The sequence below is a fragment of the Chenopodium album genome, chromosome 26 (assembly GCF_948465745.1).
Source record: "Chenopodium album chromosome 26, dcCheAlbu1.1, whole genome shotgun sequence".
NCBI lineage: Eukaryota > Viridiplantae > Streptophyta > Magnoliopsida > Caryophyllales > Amaranthaceae > Chenopodium > Chenopodium album.
Window position 1 is genome coordinate 596,290 of NC_137859.1, and position 21,499 is coordinate 617,788.

At 37.7% G+C, this 21,499-nt stretch overlaps 2 protein-coding genes and 1 pseudogene across 3 annotated transcripts; all 3 read left to right on the forward strand.

Annotated features, from left to right (window-relative positions):
- The first annotated feature begins 7,456 nt into the window (after positions 1–7,456).
- On the forward strand, positions 7,457–13,398 carry LOC145617440 (subtilisin-like protease SBT1.4; annotated as a pseudogene). The gene is made up of 3 exons (XR_014107730.1): positions 7,457–8,113; positions 10,354–10,945; positions 11,650–13,398. The product of XR_014107730.1 is annotated as a subtilisin-like protease SBT1.4 (transcript).
- A 1,298-nt stretch (positions 13,399–14,696) lies between these two features.
- Positions 14,697–16,357, forward strand: LOC145616105 (uncharacterized). Its single transcript, XM_081670812.1, has 2 exons — positions 14,697–15,210; positions 15,576–16,357. Exons 1-2 carry the CDS (start codon positions 14,697–14,699, stop codon positions 16,355–16,357), a joined length of 1,296 nt encoding a protein of 431 aa, XP_081526938.1.
- A 2,757-nt stretch (positions 16,358–19,114) lies between these two features.
- LOC145616107 (uncharacterized) lies at positions 19,115–21,169 on the forward strand. Its single transcript, XM_081670813.1, has 2 exons — positions 19,115–20,024; positions 20,380–21,169. The coding sequence occupies exons 1-2, from the start codon at positions 19,115–19,117 to the stop codon at positions 21,147–21,149; spliced, it is 1,680 nt and encodes a 559-aa protein (XP_081526939.1). The 3' UTR covers positions 21,150–21,169.
- Positions 21,170–21,499: the final 330 nt, after the last annotated feature.

Here is a 21,499-nt window from a genome sequence, read left to right on the forward strand (position 1 = left end):
CAATTCGACCGTTTCAGTATGATGATCCGTGTCCATTGCTGATGGACTGGATTCTTCGCAATCCGGCCTGCTGTCTATATCAGCAGGCATCCCAGACTTCTTTTTCTTCGGCCGGCTCCCTGAGTCTTTCGGCTCAGATGAAGAGCTTGCCCTCTCTTTTTCTGACCCTTTTTCTTTGGGTACAGAACCTTGCGCTGAAGCACTTAGGCCTTTCGGCTTCTTCGTGTTCGGCTCTTTTTCTTTTTCTTTCTCCTCCTCATCCTCATCATCGTCCTCTAGGCGACTAGTGGATGACTTAAGGTAGTTGCATCTTCGGGCTTCCTTTTGGCTGCCCTGGATCCTTTCGGGGAAGCCGGCGTCTGAAACGTATATCATCAGCTGATGATAAGTTGAGACAACCCCTTGGATCTCGTGAATTATGGGTCTCCCCAAAATCACGTTGTACACTGAAGGAGCATCAATGACCAAAAATTCGGTCATGACATTCCTAGCTGCTTCGTCGCAGCCGATGGTGACAGGAAGTAGGACCTTCCCATCAGGATAAGTTGAAGCCCCATTGAATCCGGATACTGGGTAGGATACCGGCGTGAGGTGCTTGGGCTTCAGCTTGATTTGATTGTAGGCCTTCCGAAACAAAATATTTGCCCCGCTACCACCGTCAATTAAGACTTTGCTGACGTCGTGGTTGGCCACCGTGGCGATTATCACCAACGGGTCCTCGTGAGGGTACGTCACCCCCCGACAGTCAGCGGCTGTGAACGTCATGTTCGGCACCGGTGACTGGGGTGGCTGTATATCAGCATGATTCACCTGATGGGTCAGAGCCCCTGAGGTGACGTTTGTGCTCCCTCCGAGAGCATGCTCCTCCCGAGATAACATGGATTGGAGGGAATTTTCCTTCCGCAGTTTTGCTGTTCTTTCGGGGGAAGTCAATTTCTTGCCGAGAGTCTTTCTCAAGCTTCTCGGCCTCTTTTTTCTCGCGGTGATCCGCGATATATTTTTTCAAGTACCCTTTCCGGACCATATCCTCGATTTGGTCCTTCAGCTGGATACATTCTTCAGTGTTGTGTCCCGGTGATTCATGGAACTCACACCACTGATTTTTATTCTTGCGCTGATACCACTCTGGGAGCGGTCTCGGCTTTCTGTAACTCTGCTCCTCCTTCGTCACACTGTAGATCTTAGCGCGCGAAAGGGAGAGCGGAGTGTAAGATTCGTACTTGCCCTCGAAAGGAGCAGATTTTTCCTTCTTCGACTCGTTGGCCGAAGATTGTTCCGAGGCTTTCGCCTTTCCCTTTGCCTTCTGGCCTTGGCCTTCAGACGAGGGTGCTTGTTTTTGTTTCCCTCCCCCAGATTGAGGTTGGGTTTTCGCTTTGTTCCACTCCTCCTCGGATGAACTTATCCGAGGCATTCAATGCCTCCTCCAAGGTCTGAGGTGAATTCATAACCATGAAATCGGAGAACGGCCTAGTTCTGAGACCGTGCTGAAGGGCGAAGACTGCCAGCCCTTGGTCCAGCTGAGAAATGCTGGATGACTCGTTGCTGAAGCGAGTCAGATAGTCTCGGAGGCTCTCGGCCTCACCTTGCTGCAAGCCCATGAGCTCTGCGGTAGTCTTTTCTCGGCGATTTGCCGTGGAAAACTTGCTCTTGAACTTGGAGGACAGATCGTCCCACCCAGTAATTGAGCTCTCTTTAACTCCCTTGGAGATCCACGCTTGCGCGACCCCCTTGAGAGTGGTTGGAAAATATTTGCACCAAGTTGCTTCGGACCTGGGGCAAAGATGCATATGAGCCTCGTACGAAGCAATATGATCCTTCGGATCCGAAGTTCCATCATAAGTAATGTGCGACGGGATTTTGACCGTCGGCACATGGGACTCCAATATCCATTGCTCGAATGGAGAACTGGAGGGCAGCATCACGGCTTTGCCCTTATTCCCAGCCGAAGGGACCGCGCTCCGCCCTCTCAGAGAGGTAGAAGTGGTTTTCGTCCCGGGCTGGGAGGTCTGGGCCTCGGCTGCGGGGTAGGAGAGGCGACTGTGTACACTCCGTTCCCTATCGCCGAGCCGGTCGTGAACGCTTCGGCGAGCAGTTTCTGGCCGAGAGGCAGAACTGCTGCTTTTATGGGTTCGGCTCGCGGCGAGCTGAATGGAGGAATCCCTGAAGAAGTGAGAGTTCCTGTTTTTCTCCCTCTCGGTTCTCCAAGTATCCTCCTCCCATTCGCCAAGCTCCTTAAAAGAGGAGAGTTTCCCCCCCTCCTGGCCGAGGCACCTCCGCTGGTTTCTGGTTTGCGGAGGGGTTCGGTCACGTGGAGGTGGCACGTTCTGGGCCTTCATGGCTTCCATGAGGACCGCTAGGGCTCTCACTACTTCCTCCGAGTTGGGTCCCGTCAAGGGTATTCTCGGCTGAGAGCGAGAGTTGGTGCGAATGCTCCGGGATTGGCTCCGGGCATGAGATTGAGTCCTTTGACTGGACCAGTCGTCCTCATTTGACCGAGGTGGGCTCGGCGGATGATTGGACTGGATGATAGGAGATTCGGATCTCTCCCTCGGCTCCTCACGAGAGTCGGGTCCCGCGGAGGGGCTCCTATCCCGAGGAGGAGATAGGCTAGAAGGGGGGCGTTCCGAAGGACCCCCTCCTAGTGACTTTCGGCGCTTTCTCAGAGGAGAAGCCCCGTCGTTTTTGTTCTTGCGATTCTTAGCCATTGGAACTAAGATTGAGGTAGAACGATTGAAGTTGGCTTAAAGATTTTTTTTTTTGAGAGTCTTCCCCACAGACGGCGCCAAATTGTTTCGGGTAAAAACAATGGGACCTTGCTGAAGGTCCAGTAAGGTGGTGAAGACTGGGTTCGATCCAAGTGATGATGGACCGAAGATTTCCTGCACAGCAAACACACGTAAACTAGCCTCGGGGGTGTTGCCGAGGAAGGCCCCTCCGCTGCTAAAGTTAGTACAATGTGTAGAGAGAGAAAGCTATGCAAGAGAATTAATTGCTTGAGGCTTTGTGTGTCTATGTGAATGTAATATTGATGGCTTTTATACCTTTGCACATATGGGAGAAATGGGCTTGGGCCCAATTGACTTTCTTTATGGACTGGTCTTGACTTTAGCATTATTTGGAGAGTTGAACCTTGACCTTGGGCTTTTAATTGGATCATTTAATGACTTGGCCCAATTGGACTAAATTGGACCCAAACAGAATCTATTTTAAGAACTTTGTGCCTGCAACCAAAACTTAATTAATTAATAAACTACGTAAAAGCTAACATTCAAGATTTCAAGGTGCCTTACATTGCAATTATACTATTGACTTGTACAATTTAATTTAAGTATGACAGTGATTAATCACCATTAGTATATGTCATACACATAGTAAATGAGTACAGAATATAATTAACTAATTTTAGAATGATTTTTTTTTATCATGCACCAAAGCAAATCCTGCGGACTAGGCTTAGAGAGGACAATATATACCTACTAGTATGTTCATGTTAACATGGGGTGTTACAACTACACTTGTACAACTTGAACACTTGTAAAACAACGAATCTCCGATGTACCGGCCAGAAACCCGCCTCTGATGATTAAGTTAGGCCCTGTTTGATTCACCTGCTGAACTGAAATTATTTTTACTGAACTGAACTTATTTTCACTGAACTGAACTTAATTTTACTGAATTGAAATTATTTTTACTGAACTGAAATTATTTTTACTGAAATTAAATTATTTTTACTAAACTGAAATTATTTTTACTGATTTTCTATTATAATTCTTCTTTAAGAAAACTGAATTTTACTGAACTGAACTTATTTTTACTGAACTGAACTTATTTTTACTGAACTGAAATTAATTTTACTGAACTGAACTTATTTTTACTGAACTGAAATTATTTTTACTTAATATTATTTTTTTAAGGTGAAAAGAACAGGGCCTTAGTGACTGGAAATAGAGTTCTAGAGAGAGAAAATAGAGAGAAATGAGAGTAATTTTTGGGCATAGTGCATTTGGTATTTGTGAACTCATCTCTCGACATAGAACTATCGGGTATTTATAGAAATATAGGGATGTGAAGATCATGCTCCTAGAGTTTCATAATCTAGGAAGATCGGCTGCCCTATACTGCTATATATACGTGAATACGTGATAGACACGTGTCTTAGGGTTGGGTATGCTTTATGTTAGGTTTTCTTCCTTTTAAAGGGCTTTGAGCCCTTTCATGATATCTCTTTTAGGCCACATGTCAAGCTCGTATTGGTCATTTATAGCTTAGCTGGATGCCATGTGTCGACTTATAATTGACCTTGATTTTAAGATTCCTATTAATACAAAAGTAACGAGGATGTGTATGAAGATGAAATAAGATCTAACAAGTAAAAACATTGCACATTATTAAAACATTAATTATATCAATCAACATCTAATTTTGACAAGAATATCCTTGTTTTTTATTTGTCGTATAAACTTAAAAAAAATTTGCACCCCATTTTGAAGTTTCTAGATCCGCCACTGTTCATATGCTTACTTTGATTCTACTTTTTATCAACATATTAAAAAACATATATATTCATTAATATTTTTAGATTAGTGTTTGCATATAAATAACTTTATATATTATTACAAATGTTAAAGGTTAAAGTTGTTCATTAGCATATATGTGTATGTCAAAATGTTGCTGATTATTATGAAATAAAGGGACTAGTATTGTACCATCGAAGAAACTAGAATTGGTATATAATGTTCAACTCCTTCTTCATGATGGGTGCAATTTTTACTATACAACGGTTCTACATAGAGCTCAACCACTTTCTATTGTTTTTTTTTGCTCATTTGAAAAATATAGAGATGGGCAAATATTTCATATGAGAAAAAAATTGAGCCAGTCTAATAAATTATCTCTAAAACAAATTATTCTATAACTAAGTAATTTGGATTTTTTGCCTCAAAAAATTAAAAAAGTACTTTGGATTTTTAAATTGTAAAACTTTTAACTATTTAATTACCTATTTATTCAAGTTAAAGTATGACTAAGCAACAGACTTTGTCGAGGATCATAGAGATGGAGGGATGGTTACTCGATAGTCCCTCCATCTCCCCCACAAGTGGCGTGAGCCTATGCATTGTTTATATAGGCCCTTGATTTGAGATTTTTGACTCCACTGGAGAGAGTGACACACAATCATGCATGCATGAATGCAACTATGCAAGTGATGCAACACGTTATACATACACGCACAAGCTCGAAAGCTAGATCTTTGAAGTGAACATAATTTGAATCTAGCATCAAACTATGACAAGAATTTATGGGGTAAATCGTGAGCAATACTGCAAAACTACACCTACCATCCTATTCCTAGATTACACGTGACCCTTCCTAAGTTGTTGATGTGTTAATTAGTGTCGATTTGTTTGTTTGCTTGTCGAAAACTAAAAACATGTGTACTGGAATTTTTTTGTTTTATTTTTGGGACCATCCATGTATTTCACGTTTTGGTAATAAGGACTAAACTTACATTATGGCGTTGTTTAAATCTCATCTTTTGTTGATTTCTAGAAGTGAGGATTATTTTATTTTATTTTTTTTATTTTTTATGGTTATATTACTGTATTCGTTATTCGAGCAACTTCAATGACAAATTAACTGTCAAATTAAGTTGTCATGACACATAAGCTGTTAAGCTAATTATCATTGTATCTACTTTGAAATCCAATGATTAGCTACTAGCTTGATTTCTTGATTAGTAATTTATTATTTATATTTTAATTACTAATTTACTTTTACCATTTTCTTTTTGGCAAGCTATTTTCAAACAAATTAGCTTGGCATATTCTAGCTCCAAAGGTCAATCTAATAGCCAGTGATTATTTAAAATTGCAAGCAAGTCCCTAACTATAACCATTGGAATTGCTCTTTGTTGCAATATTTTTCATTCTATATTTGTTAATGTGTAAATTTAATAGCTAATAAAATATCTCTAATTATAATATTTAAAAGCTTACTTTGCGAAAATTTGTTATTTGTATATGTGCCACTTGTATTTAATAACCCATGACATCGTGCCACGTCAAAAATCAATAACCCATGCTAATGTTAACGGAAAAACTAACACATAGAAAGAGGTTTGAACTTCTAACCTCAAGGAATGAATATTACATGTCTTGCTATATTAACTAGCAATAAATGATGTTCTATTCATCCACATAAATATATTTAATTGTAGAATAAAAAAAAAAAATAACATCCAAACCAAAATAAAAGAGACTCATAAAACTCTTTATACTCTTTATATATTCTTTGCTATTCAACATTATATTTCAAACTATTAGTACTAAAAAAATTCAAACACTTTATTAAAAAGAGATGACTCAAAATAACATCCTGAGTCAACGCTCGGATCATACACTAGTTCAATAATATGGAGTATTATAACAATACTTTTCTTTCGGTACAAATACTTCAAGAAAGTCAATTTACACATTTTTTTTTGAAATCAAGAAAGTCAATAAATAGAGTATATGACTAATAATAATAATAATAATAATAATAACTAAATACAAATGTTTTCAAAAAAAAAAAAAAAAAAAAAACTAAATACAAATAGGGTTGTCAAAAAAAAAAATGAAAATACAAATAAAAGAAGCATTAATTTTAATGACTTGACTACTTGAGGCTTTGTACCTAGTCCCAAGAGAGGGAAATCCCCATTGATCAATACACGGTTTAAGTTTATTTAGGGGTAAAACTGTAATATTATTGAGGCAAAATCACTACTTCAATTAAGTTTACTGTTTACTCGTTAATAGTAAAAAAAACTTGTGCACTTATATTTTACGATTATATATATCACGAAGAGCAACTTGTTTATTTTATCGTACCAAGACTTACCAACCCCTCTACTGTAACCACACGTCCATAGGTCCACACATTAACATTATCAACAAATAAATGTTGCCACACAAACAAACAAACAAACAAAAATATATATAAAAAAAACATTATCTACAAGACTACAATTGTTTCATATATTCTTCAATCCCCACTCTTAAATAAATAAAGGAACAACTCTATTAAAAAAAATAATAATAAAGGATCAACTCAACTAAAATTTTAGGTTGTGAAATATTTTTTTTTTTAAGTGGGTGGAATTTCTTATATATAGTCGGGTACACCGTCCATCCAACAAGGTAAGTATTTGCTTTTCATTTGATGATTAAATGAAAACAATAATTAGAATGAGAGCAAAATACTCATGAATGTAAGGTGCATTTGAAAGTATATAACAATCTCTTCGTGAATGAGATTTGAACCCACCATAATCTTTATTTGAATCACGCTGACTATGAAATCATGTTAAGAATCAACTCAAACTTAAGTTAATTTTATAATCAATGATCGATTCCTCTGTATATAATATAGTTATCACCCACACCAAGGGCAACTTTGTCTATATTACCATTCACCACTATATATATAGGAACCCATGCACAACCAAGAGGTCACCAGCCAATAATACATATGTTGGCGTACTCTTAATTAAGATTAATATGATCTCCAAACCCTATTATCTCCTTTTCCCCCTCCTCTTCCTTTCCCTCTTTCCATGTCCTTCCTTATCAAAAAAATCCACATTCATTGTCTACATGATACAATCTGAAAAGCCGACCGCCTTCTCCTCCACCCACGACTGGTATTCCTCCATCCTCAAGTCTGTTTCCTACAATACCTCCACCCAAGAAACACCCAACCTTCTCTACACATATGCTAACTCTGCCACTGGTTTTTCCGCTCACATGTTACCAACCCATGCCAACAAGCTCCGCGATCATCCCGCTGTGTTGGCTGTCATCCCTGACCAAATAGTCGAGGCCACAACAACCAAATCCCCTGAGTTCTTAGGCCTCTTCGAAGGCTCGGGAATATGGCCCGAAACTAACAAGGGCTCAGATATTATCATCGGTGTCATACATACCGGAATATGGCCTGAAAACTCAAGCTTTTACGATCATAACATTCATGGGAAACCTGCCCGTTGGAAGGGTGGATGCGAATCGGCCCCTGATTTTTCTGCTACTTCTTGTAATAACAAACTTATTGGTGCTCGTTCTTTCTACAAGGGGTAAGTCTATCTATATCGACATTCAAATTTTTATTTATTCTATTTGTTTATCACTGTATTTTAAAAATATACGGAGTATGTAATGTGGTAATATAATTGAGTGTGTGATTATTCTAATTAAGTACTTCAATTTCAAGATTGAAAGGTGACAATCCTTACCACTAGATCAAACTTAGATTTGTAGTCTTTTTTACTTATACTACCTTGATTTGGGACAGTTTTCAAATGGCCACAATAAAATTGTGGCCATTGTATTAGATTAAATCACAACCATTTAATTCTCTTGACTAATGTGAACCGTTGATTTAAAAAAATTAAAATCTCCCATGTTCTATCCCACTACAATTCAGTTTTCAATTTTTCACGGTTTATGTTTGTTTTCCCTGCTCAATGTCGTATGCTTTCTTCTTCTTAATTGTGTTACAGTGTTACTTCAAGCCTTCAATCCAATCCTCATCCACTTTAATTAATTTAAATAAGCATAGATTTTCCAAAAATAAAATGTAAGCAACACAGAAATACAGAATTAACAAGAATGAACTTCATTGAGAAAAAGTAAATCCAAGTGAAAGGACAGCAATGCTCTACATCGATGGAAAATTAATTAACAAATGACGAGCAGAAGGCAAAGCAAAAAAATGTCCAAGCAATCAAAACCTCAAAGGCTAATGTTACAGAGAATCTACAGTGAACAATTGCATCAAACATACAAATTTATAAGTTTCAATTCTATCGTGAACACATGAAAGCAAATGACATTGAAATAGGATAAAAAAAAAAAAAAAACTAACATGTGAAAAATTGGAAACCAAATGATAGTGGGATAGAACATGGGAGATTTTTATTTTATTTTTTTTTAATTCTTTTTTGGTTAATATTTTCAAAAATAAAATCAATAGTCAATTTTATCAACGGCTCACATTAGTAAAAAAAATAAACGGTTGCGATTTCATCTAATATAATGACCACAATTTTATTGTGGCCACTCAAAAGTCATCCCTTGATTTGCCACTATTTATATGACATACTTTTTTTTATTTTATTATTTTTTATTATTTTATTATTTTTTTATTTTTTTTTAATGAATTCATTTTAACTGGGTACATATTTTGATTTAAAATTTTGACCAACATTATTTTTAATATTAATGAATATAGATTATAACAAATGAAAATTACTCTGTAATAATCTATCCATTGAGACGATTCTAACATACAAGACTTTATTTTTTATTTTATTTATTTATTTATTTATTTATTTTTAACGTATAAATTACAAATATTTTGGTCAAGTTAACAATATAAAATGTCTTTATAGAGCACTTAAATAAAAAATAGAGGGAGTACTACACTTTGAAAAATATAGTCCGTTGTCATCTTATTAAATTTGTCTGTTTTATGCGTGCTTTCAATTCGTAATAATATACTTATCAGAGCTTTTTCAGTGTGGCATGCCACATGGTGCAGCAGGGTTACTTGTATTCTGGGTTACTTATATTCTGGGTTACTTATTTCTAGAGTTACTTGTATTTTGGGGTTACTTGTATGGATTACTTAAATGAGTTGAGTAACACCTACAAGTAACCCCAGACCAAAACCTCATACCAAACAATAACATCCTATAAGTAACCACTAACCAAAACCAGTAACACTCATACAAGTAACCCCATAATACAAGTAACACCTACAAGTAAACCCTGACCAAAACCAGTAATACCCATACAAGTAACCCCAGAATACAGGTAACACCTACAAGTAACCACTTGAGAAAACCAGTAACACCCATATAAGTAACCCCAAAATACAGGTAACACCTACAATAACACCATACAAGTAACCCCTGCCGCACCATGTGGCCAGCCACAAACAAAAATTTGTGTATACTTATATACTACTACCTCATAAGTCATAACTACTGGATGAATTATCTTTCAAAATATGAACACTCATGTCATGCCTATTCGACCATCGATCAAGAATCAAGATGAGATCTTGAATGGCTCTCCGTTTGATTTGATGTAAAAACTTCCGTGAAAAATGATCTTTCCTAGTGTATTATTTTTCATTTTGTTCCGTAGTGTGGTTTATGGAGGGGTGGATGAATGATTTGGAAATAATTTTGACATTAAAAAATAAATCAAAATTAACCAATAAAATAAAAACTAGTTTTTCATTAAAAAAAAAAGAGTTACATCAAAACCAAAGAGGGTGTAAATGTGAAAAAAAATAAATAACTTGTAGGTATGAAGCAAAGTACGGGCCATTGAAAGAAACAAAGTCACCAAGGGACTACAACGGGCATGGAAGCCATTGTGCCTCGATAGCGGGGGATCGGCATTTAAAGATGCTGGGTACTACCAGTACGCAAAAGGTCAGGCTAGTGGGGTTGCGCCCCTGGCTCATATTGCTGCGTACAAGGTCCTTTGGGGAGAAAACTCAAAATCTTCTGTTACAGACTTACTAGCAGCAATGGACCAGGCAATTGAAGACGGTGTTGATGTCATATCGATGTCCATCGGCCCAAATAAGGATGATATTTTTAAATACGACCAAGACCCCATTGCTATTGGTGCATTTCGGGCTATGCACAGAGGGGTGGTGGTCTCAGTTTCTGCTTCAAATCATGGGCCTGACTTTTTAACTGTCAAAAACTTTGCACCGTGGATGTTAACCGTTGGAGCTTCCACCATCAATAGGTTCTTCCCGGCGGATGTCGTGCTCAGGGATGGCCCCGTCTTACAAGGGTTGTCTGTGTATAATTATCCTCAACCAACTACTCTCGATCTCATGTTGGTTACTGGTGAAGCTGCTCACAGTATCTTCTGCAAACCAGGTATCTATCACTAAGGCCTATTCTCTTCACTTTGAAAAAATAGGAAAATTTGCGAGGAAGGTCCTTTTAAGTGGTCGACCTTGTGAGAAAGGCCCTTTTATAAAAAAGGTGGCATAAAAGGTCCTTATATCATGTTTGGGTTGTGAGGGGGGTCCTTTGACCATTTTCCGGCGTTGACTTTTCTATTTTCCGGCCAAAAAAAGCCACGTGTAAAGCATGTGACTTATTAAGTTTCCTTTTTTCCCTATTTTCTCTCATTGTGGGGAGGATTAGCCTTGAATTACTTTGAATAACCTTCAATTTTAATTTACGGGATTACAATTGAAGTTTTTGTGTTAATTGTTTTCAAAAATTAGAGTTTAATAGGGGGAAAACAAGGGAAAAGAGGAGGGAGAAAAAAGAGAACCTAGATGTGACTTTTTTTGGCCGGAAAATAAAAAAGTCAACGCCGGAAAATGGTCAAAGGACCCTCCTCACAACCCAAACATGATATAAGAACCTTTTGTGCCACCTTTTTTATAAAAGGGTCTTTCTCACAAGGTTGACCACTTAAAAGGACCTTCCTCGCAAATTTTCCAAAAAAGGACCGTATCTTACAGTTTTGCTCCTTCCCTCCCTTTTTTTTTTTTTTTTTGATTTCAAACTTTATTCACTTTAACCATAGACAGTAATCATATATATATGTATGTTTTATTGTTTATAAGGTGAACTTGATGCCTCAATAGTAGCTGGAAAAATGGTGGTTTGTGAGTCCGGCGATGAGACTTCTCCAGCGGCTAAGAGTTATGCAGTTAATCAAGCTGGTGGTTTGGCCATGATTTTGATCAATACAGCTAACGTAGGTGATGAATTAAGTGCTCAACTATTTTTTATCCCTGATGTTTCAATAACTTATATCAACGGGGATTATTTAAAAAACTACATGTATTCGTCCACAAATCCAATAGCCAAAATTATATTCGGAGGGACCGTCATAGGCCCCTCATCACCATCCGCACCAAGGGTGGCAGCATTCTCATCCCGCGGCCCCAACCCTATAACCCCAGAAATCTTAAAACCCGATGTCATAGCTCCCGGGGTTAGCATCCTAGCCGCTTGGACAGATGCTTCAGGGCCTAGTGGCTTAAGTTTTGACAGAAGAAAGGTTTTGTACAACTTTCTATCAGGAACTTCAATGGCTTGCCCACATGTAAGCGGTTTGGCGGCTATGCTAAGGAAGGCTCACCCTACTTGGAGCCCATCTGCTATTAAGTCAGCAATCATGACAACTTCTTACAACATTGACAATGCTCGTCACGAAATCATTGACCTATCAACGGGGAACCAAGCTTCACCACTCGTTCGTGGATCCGGCCATATAAGTCCTAATAAGGCTCTTGATCCAGGGCTAGTCTATGATCTCGATACTAACGACTATGTTTCGGGTCGAAACAATGGGACCTTGCCGAAGGTCCAATAAGGTGGTGAAGACCGGGCTCGGTCCAAGTGATGATGGACCGAGGGTTTCCTGCACAGCAAACACACGTAAACTAGCCTCGGGGGTGTTGCCGAGGAAGGCCCCTCCGATGCTAAAGTTAGTACAATGTGTAGAGAGAGAAAGCTATGCAAGAGAATTAATTGCTTGAGGCTTTGTGTGAATGTGAATCAATGTACAAATGTAATATTGATGGCTTTTATACCTTTGCACATATGGGAGAAATGGGCTTTGGCCCAATTGACTTGCCTTGTGGACTGATCTTGACTTTAGCATTATTTGGAGAGTTGAACCTTGACCTTGGGCTTTTAATTGGATCATTTAATGACTAGGCCCAATTGGACTAAATTGGACCCAAACAGACTATATTGCCTTTTTATGTTCCATTGGGTATAGACCTGAAACCATTGCCATATTTATCCAAGACCCGAGAGTGAGAATTGATTGTCGTGCAAAGCCTTTATCGAGTCCTGGTGATCTGAATTATCCATCCTTCTTTGTTGTCTTTAAATCTGTCAACGATGTGGTAAAATACACAAGGGTGTTGAAAAACGTAGGGAAGTCGGTGAATGCAGTGTACCAAGCTACTGTGAGTGCACCACCTTATGTTCATGTTAGTGTGTCTCCTAGCACACTTATGTTCAATGACAAACATAAAACGCTTTCCTATACTATAACTTTCACTAGCATTGGTGGCTTTGTTATACCGACAGAGGGATTGGTGAACTTCGGTTCGATCGTGTGGAGCGATCAGGTACTTCATCAAGTGAGGAGCCCTATTGTTGCTTACTGGCCGTATAGAAGCGCTCAAGAAGACTTCATTGCTGTGATATGAGTTTGGCCAATGCCTAGCACTACTGTACTATGCTAGCTTTTGGCGTAGCATATATATATGTTTTCGTTTGTTGTTTCTTCAATAACTTCTTGATCAATCAAGACTTGTCATCCAGTGCATGAGTTGTATTGTGGCAGTTGTACACTTGTACGTGTGACCTTTTTTATTTTCTTCTTCTTCATTTTATATTATTTGTAATGTCTTTCCCGTCATTTGAATAAAAAATGAAATATTTGTGAAAAAGAACCTTTTAAGTTGTCGATTTTTGTAAAAAGACAGAGTTTCAATGTTGGCTTTCACGTGTTAGTCACATGAGTTAAAATATAATAAAAAAAATTCTCCCAAATTTCCCTCTCTCGAACTATCACTTTCATTTTCCTTCCTTTTTCTTTCTGAAATTTGGGGGAAAAAATAATGCATATATTTTTTAAAAACTTACGTGATTAACACATGAAATTCACTGAAATAGTGCTACTTTTCTCATGAAGTTAAAGGAAGTACAGAGTAACAATATACTGTCTTTGTTAACTCTTATTTGCAACTTTGGAATATTTTAAATCTCACAAATAATACCTCAAAGTTGCAACTAAAAGTTAACGGAGGTAGTATATCTTAGTCAATGCAAGGAAAATGTTCAAGCTCATATAAACGTAAATTTAATGAGAGTTTCTTAGTTGTGTCAATAATCTAGACCTGAATACATTAAATAAGGATCGCTCCTTATAAACTACTATACCAGAAAAACTTATCAACCATTTTTTTTAATCTCCTTTCTTGTTTCATCACTTATTATTACTACGGTATCCACACATTATTATTACTATTTACTACATATTGTATGCAACAAATATTTACAATTACTAGCAGGGGAAGGGTTATGCTGTATTTTTTATACGGTCTAAAAACTCCAAATATATGAGCAGGTTCACCTAATTACTGTTGACTTAGATACCAAAGAATTTGAGGCCTAATTTCAGGTCATGACCCAAACTATTACTTCGTACTAAAATTTTCATTATTTTGAAAATTTTGTGGCTGCAACAAAAACTTAATTAAACTACATACGTAAAAGCTAACATTCAAGGTGCCTTACATTGCAACAATACTACTGACTTGTAAAATTTTAATTTAGTATAACAATGATTAATCACCATTAGTATTTGTCATACACATAAATAATGTGGAGAATTACCAGAAAATGAGTACAGAGTATAATTAACTAATTTTAGCATGACTTTGGCCTAACAAATTTGGCCTGAATATTAGATAAATTCCTTAACCAAGTTGGTACACTCCCATTAGAGTATTACTTCAACTCGAACAAGCGTCATTGTTCGTAGCAAGCTAATATTAATGATGTCTATAAAAGGAAACATAGAGGAACATCCTTAAAACACACATCAAAACTAGAGTAATCATATAGAAGAAAACAATACAAGAGAATGAAGGGAGTGACATTGGTCATAGTAGTTGTCTTCATTCTTGCCTCGGCACTTGCTGAGGCAAGCCCTCCGAAACACAAGCCTAAGAAAGTCAGGTGCAAAAATAAGAACTCTCCTTGCTACAAGAAAGATCTGTATTGTCCTGCTTCGTGCCCTCGGACTTGCTCAGTTGATTGTAACAGTTGTCAGGCTGTCTGTGGACCTGTACCACCACTTCCGCCACCACCATCTAAGGTCCAGAAGCCTAAGAAAGTAGAATGCAAGGACAAGAAGTTCCCTTCTTGCCACAACAAGCCTCTTTTCTGCCCTGCATCTTGCCCGCGTAGTTGCAGTGTTGATTGTGCAACCTGTCAGCCTGTCTGTCACACTGTCAAATCACCGCCTTTGTCTAGCCCCAAGCGCGTTAGGTGTATGAACAAGAAGTATCCGGCTTGCTATTACAGGGAGTTCACTTGCCCTGCTGCCTGCCCTCAGACCTGTCAGGTTGACAGTGTCACTTGCAGTCCTGTTTGCAGTAAGCTATTGCTCATCTTATTATCCTTACTGTCTAATTCTTCTTAAACTTACAGCAATATAACATTGTCATTAGTAGTAGCACATTATATACAAGAGTTGCAGGCTTTTAAAGCTCGCGAATTAGGACCAAAACATATCATGAAATTAGTCCTTTGATTGTAAATTAATCAGCTAACAACAATCTATGTAACAGACAGTAAATCGAGTCCTAGTACCAGTTCTACGGTTCTACCTTAAATCATATACAAGTATACATTTTGTTACACTAGTAATTTTGAGTACATTATGTCGTCAAACAAGCACCTATACTATTGTGCAGTGTCTAAACAATGTTACTAAAATCTCGATTTGCATCAAATGCAGACTGCAACAAACCCGGAGCAGTGTGTGAGGATCCAAGATTCATCGGAGCAGATGGCATTACATTCTACTTCCATGGAAAGAAAGACCAAGATTTCTGCCTAGTTACAGACCCCAATCTCCACATTAACGCTCACTTCATTGGCAATCGCGATTCCAACATGGGAAGGGACTTCACTTGGGTGCAGTCCTTAGGAATCCTGTTTGACAACCACAAACTCTACATAGGAGCTCAGAAAACTGCCACTTGGAACGATGCCCTGGACCGTCTCTCACTTTCCTACGATGACCACCCCATCAACCTCCTAGAGACCGAGGGTGCAAGCTGGAAATCCACGGCTGGTGGTGTGACCATCACAAGGTCTAAACCCACAAACGCGGTTGAGGTTGAGGCAGAGGGAAAGTTCAAAATTAAGGCCGTGGTTGTCCCAATCACGGATAAGGATTCATTGATCCACAAGTATGGGATAACCCCTCAAGAGGACTGCTTTGCACACCTTGACTTAAGCTTCAAGTTTAACTCCTTAAGTGATGAAGTAAATGGAGTTTTAGGCCAAACATATGGAAGCAACTACACGAGTCGAGTTAAGATGGGAGTAGCTAATCCTGTCCTTGGCGGGGATAAGGAATTCCATTCCTCAAGCATGTTTGCTACTGATTGTGCCGTTGCACGGTTCAGTGGTAATGGAGATGAGAATGAGGGTCATTCTTATGAAGGAATTGAGTTTGCTGATCTTAACTGTGCTTCTGGCATAAGTGGCAGCGGAGTTGTCTGCAAGCGCTGATAAAATTCTTAAACACTGATTTATTAATTAATTTCATTACAATATCAAATGTTGTTAAATTGTGTGATTGTTTGTTGTGTTTGATAATTTTATTTTCACTTATGATATCAGTATCAATTGATGTACACCATTATATAATAAAGCTATAAATTTTTTAAGTTTGTTACACTGTATGTTTTATTAACAGCCTCTGAAGTCTGAAATAGTTCCAATAATGGACTGCCCCGGCCATAAATAGCCCCCATATGACCATATCACAAGTCAGGTGGTTACCGCGATTTAAGTATCTGATATATGGAGCCCTGGTCCAAATGACCTTGAGAGATCAAATTTTCCTATAAATGGGCTATTCTTAATTATGATTATGTAGTTCATAGCTATGTAATTAAAGTAATTGAGTTTGATCTTAATGTATTTCTTTGCTTGCAAGAGATGATTTAATTTTATTAAATTAAATTCAAGTTATTCCATTAGCTATAAGGATTAAGGCCTATAACTAGCTAGATATCAGCACTGTTAGAAATCACTTGGACTCATTTTATATTGGATCCCATATATAGTGGCCTCCTTAATGGTTAAGCGATTTAATTTAGATTAATTGGTGACAAATTAATTGAAAACAATCTCTACGAATATATTTCTAAATAATGTAAATCTGTTTTCATTTGTGCAATTTAGGGTTCTTTTTATTTTATTTTTTTTGTGATTCTAGCGTGTACATCCGTATCCGTTTCCATGCAACCTAACTTTTTTGGCGGTTAATTTTTTTAACACAAAGTCAAGGGTCACTTATTTTGCTCTTATTTGTCCTTATCCTTAGCTTACTGAAATACTTGCGTGGACCTGGTCCACAATAATATTATTGTGGACCCGAGGTTTATACATACGTAACTGACATTATATTGAATATAGTGACCCTTATTTTTAACATAGTGACCTTATTTTTAACATAGTAACCTTTAATATAAGATGTATAACGTTCAATACTATTGTGAACTTGAAGTACGACGTTATGACCTTAATTTTAACATAGTGACCTTAATTATTTATATTGACCTTATAAAATATCACATTAAAAAAATTAACTTCGTATAGCCTTATATTACCAAAATGACTTTTATTTTCAACATAGTGACCTTCATTATATTATAGTGACTTTTTTTTTTATTAATAAAACAACCATAGTTTCTCTAATGTTAGTGGTCCACAATAAATTAGTGTGAACCAGGTTCATTTAAGAATTTGTAAAGTCTACAACCATACCGCGCATACACAACACTAATTAAAGAAATTGAATATGGCTTGTCATGTACGTCGAAACACTTCATAAAAACTGTGTAAAACAACATGCATGAAATATTTTCCCACTTGAACATAAACTGGATCGAAAGCCATGCATGGACGGCTTACTTCTTTTAGTTTATTTACGATTTTAATTATTCTCCCAATAACTAATGACTTAGCTTGAAAATGTTTAACAGTCTAGGCTTCATTATATTTCAAGCCATTGACCTAAACAATGGATTTAAACGCATAAACTAATGAGCTTCTAATTAGGGAAGTATAAATTCATTTTTTAGCTAAGTTCTATAATTCTTTTACTCGAACCATATAAACATATATCACATTTTATAATGTAATTATGGTTATAATCTGTATGTATGCATAATTGTTGTACGGGTGTATATTAGCAAATTGATTGAGTGGATATGAGAAATTGATTATTATACGGATTATTCGAATATCTATTGGCAACTAATTGAGGCCACAGCTCTTTTCATTCCACTTTAAACTATGGTTAACTAAGAACAAATTAAACTTAAGACTTAAATATTTTGTAGATTGAGTCCCATTGTAGGCTAAGTTATGGCACATGACCTTGATAATTATATGCCTTTTATTATAAGTTGACTTTCACAAACACCATATACAGTCTTAAGGTTGTGCTAAAACCTCTTTATTATCCACGTATGAGCCGTCACACACGGGAGAAAAGATCACCTTTAGGCAAGAGGAGTTACACCTATCTACTTGGTATAATATTAGCTTTGTAGAATCTCTCGTCCTTAATTTGAAGGGAGTACTAAAATCCCAAATGTAACAAGCTGGTTGTCAAATTTTTCTTATTAGGAAGGTTCTTATTAGAAGATGTTGTAACTTTTTCATGTACTCTTGTGAATTTTTGGGATGTTATTGAGACTATTAATATTGCCGTATTGCGGGACGAATACTACAAAGCCAAAACATATTTAAATTTTTATATATTTTTTTTTAAAAAAAATTAGAAACAATATTATTTGATTGCCTACAAATTATTCTCCAGATCTCTTTATACTGCTATCATTAAATTATTATGAGTGAAAAATAATACTAGTATTTCATATATAAGAAATAAGGATTTTACAATCTTTGGAGAGCAAATGAAGAAAAGAAATTAGCTTTGTTTCTATAAGCAATAGTAATATGTAAAAAGTACAACTTCAGAAAACTAATTAAGATACAATTAAGTTTAAAAAATGAAGCTGAAAGGAAGGTCCTGTCCATGTGAAAACTAGAGTAGAATACCATTAAAGGAACGCCATTAACAGAATATTACTTCTACTTAAAAACAACATTAAAAATTAAGAAATGCATCTTATTAACTCCACTATAAAAACAAACATACAAGCATTGGAGTTCTCATCACCAAAATCTATCTCTTAACCACCTTCCCTTCTATATATTTTCAATAATCAGTTAGTAAAAAGCTCCGCGAAAATGAAGCTTTCGCGGACTAGAGTGATGGCTGTCATCCTCCTCCTTGTCTTGGCAGTGGCCGAGGCAGCAGCCGTTGATTACACTACCCCTGGTGAAACTACTACCAGCCCTACCACTCCCACCACAGAGCCGCCTAAGGATTCTGATGTTTCATCCAAAGAACCAAAGGAGCCCAAAGATAAGGAACCCAAAGAACCTAAGGAGCCCAAAGATAAGGAACCTAAAGAGCCTAAGGAGCCCAAAGATAAGGAACCTAAGGAGCCTAAAGACAAGGAGCCTAAAGATAAGGAGCCCAAGGAGCCTAAAGAGCCTAAAGATAAGGAACCCAAGGAGCCTAAAGATAAGGAACCTAAAGAGCCAAAAGATAAGGAGCCTAAAGATAAGGAACCCAAAGAACCTAAAGAACCCAAAGAGCCTAAAGGGCCGGGAGGTACTCCACCTTATACCCCTCCATCACCACCCACGCCCACTCCATCTCCACCAACACCCACTCCATCACCACCAACACCTACCCCATCACCACCCACTCCCACCCCGTCCCCACCAACACCCACTCCCACCCCTTCGCCACCCACACCCACCCCATCGCCACCCACTCCCACACCTTCGCCACCCACACCCACTCCATCCCCACCAACACCTACCCCATCACCACCCACACCCACTCCATCCCCACCAACACCTACCCCATCGCCACCCACACCCACCCCGTCCCCACCAACACCCACCCCATCGCCACCTACTCCCACCCCGTCCCCACCTAAACCAACCCCGCCTTCATCCTCTAGTCCTAAGCAAGTAAGGTGTATGGATAGATACTATTCATCTTGCTACTATAGGCAATTTACTTGTCCGGCTGCATGTGCTGATACTTGCCAAGTTGACTGTGTTACTTGTAGTCCTGTTTGTGGTAAGTTTCAATCTTATACTCCTTTACTCAATTAATTACTTAGTTGATCATAAATTAATATAGCTTTCAAAATTTGTACATTTTATTTTCAAAATTAAGCATTCCAAATCTATCTAACGATAATATTCTACACCTTCTAGTTGTATTATAGTCCTAATTAAGCAAAAAAAAAAGGAAAAAAAAAAGTCATGCATGGAAAATTTGTGAATATTTTTCCAAAGAATTACGTAAATTTAAAGCATATTATGAATCAAAAAAAGAGTAGTTCATCTAGATTTTGGCTAACAATATAATGCTACATAATAAATTTATCGTAAAGTTTAGATTCTAATTAATTTGCATGATACACATACAGATTGCAACAAGCCAGGTGCAGTGTGCCAAGACCCAAGGTTTGTGGGAGCTGATGGAATTACCTTTTACTTCCACGGTAAGAAAGACCAAGACTTTTGTCTAGTCTCCGACTCCAACCTCCACATCAACGCTCATTTCATCGGAAAGCGAACCGCCAACATGGGAAGAGACTTCACCTGGGTCCAAGCCCTAGGTCTCCTCTTCAACAACCACAAGATCTACCTCGGTGCCCAAAAGACCGCCACATGGTACGATGCCATTGACCGTATCTCCCTCTTCTTCGACGGCCAACCCATTGACCTCCCAGAAGAGGAAGGTGCCAGCTGGCAATCACCAGCTGGCGATGTTTCCATCACCAGAGCTAGGGCTACAAACGCGGTAGTGATAGAGGCCGAGGGTAACTTCAAGATCAAGGCAGTGGTTGTCCCAATCACCGAAAAAGATTCCTTGATCCACAAGTATGGTGTAACCCAAGAAGATTGTTTTGCTCATCTTGACTTGAGCTTCAAGTTTAAGTCATTGAGTAGACAAGTCAACGGTGTTTTAGGTCAAACTTATGCAAGTAACTACGTGAGTAAGGTTAAGATGGGCGTTGCAATGCCCGTCCTAGGAGGCGAAAGGGAGTTCCATTCATCCTCTATCTTCGCTACCGATTGCGCCGTAGCTAGATTCAATGGAAATGGGATTGAGAGCTCTGAGGAGAGTATTGAGTTTGCTGATCTAAACTGTGCATCTGGTTTTAGTGGACGTGGAGTTGTTTGCAAGCGTTGATGCATGAACTAACTAATTATGAGTAGTATATATGTTATTACTCATTTAATTATTAACTATTTCTACGTACTTCAATATTATTTGATTATTATGGAATCGTCTTTAATTTGTATGTGGTATATTTATACTCTGAATTTGATTGTTCAATAAAGAAATTGTGAGTCTTGCAATGTGTAATTGACCATTGTATTTTTTATTAATAATGAATTGTTCATTTTGTAATTTAGATAATTGTTCCATTTTCAGTGTATATTAGTTAATAATTAAGTGAAGATATTAAAAAAGGAACAAGAAATAAGTGAATTACAAAGCACAAAACCGATCACAAACTTAATTCATTAACAATCCTC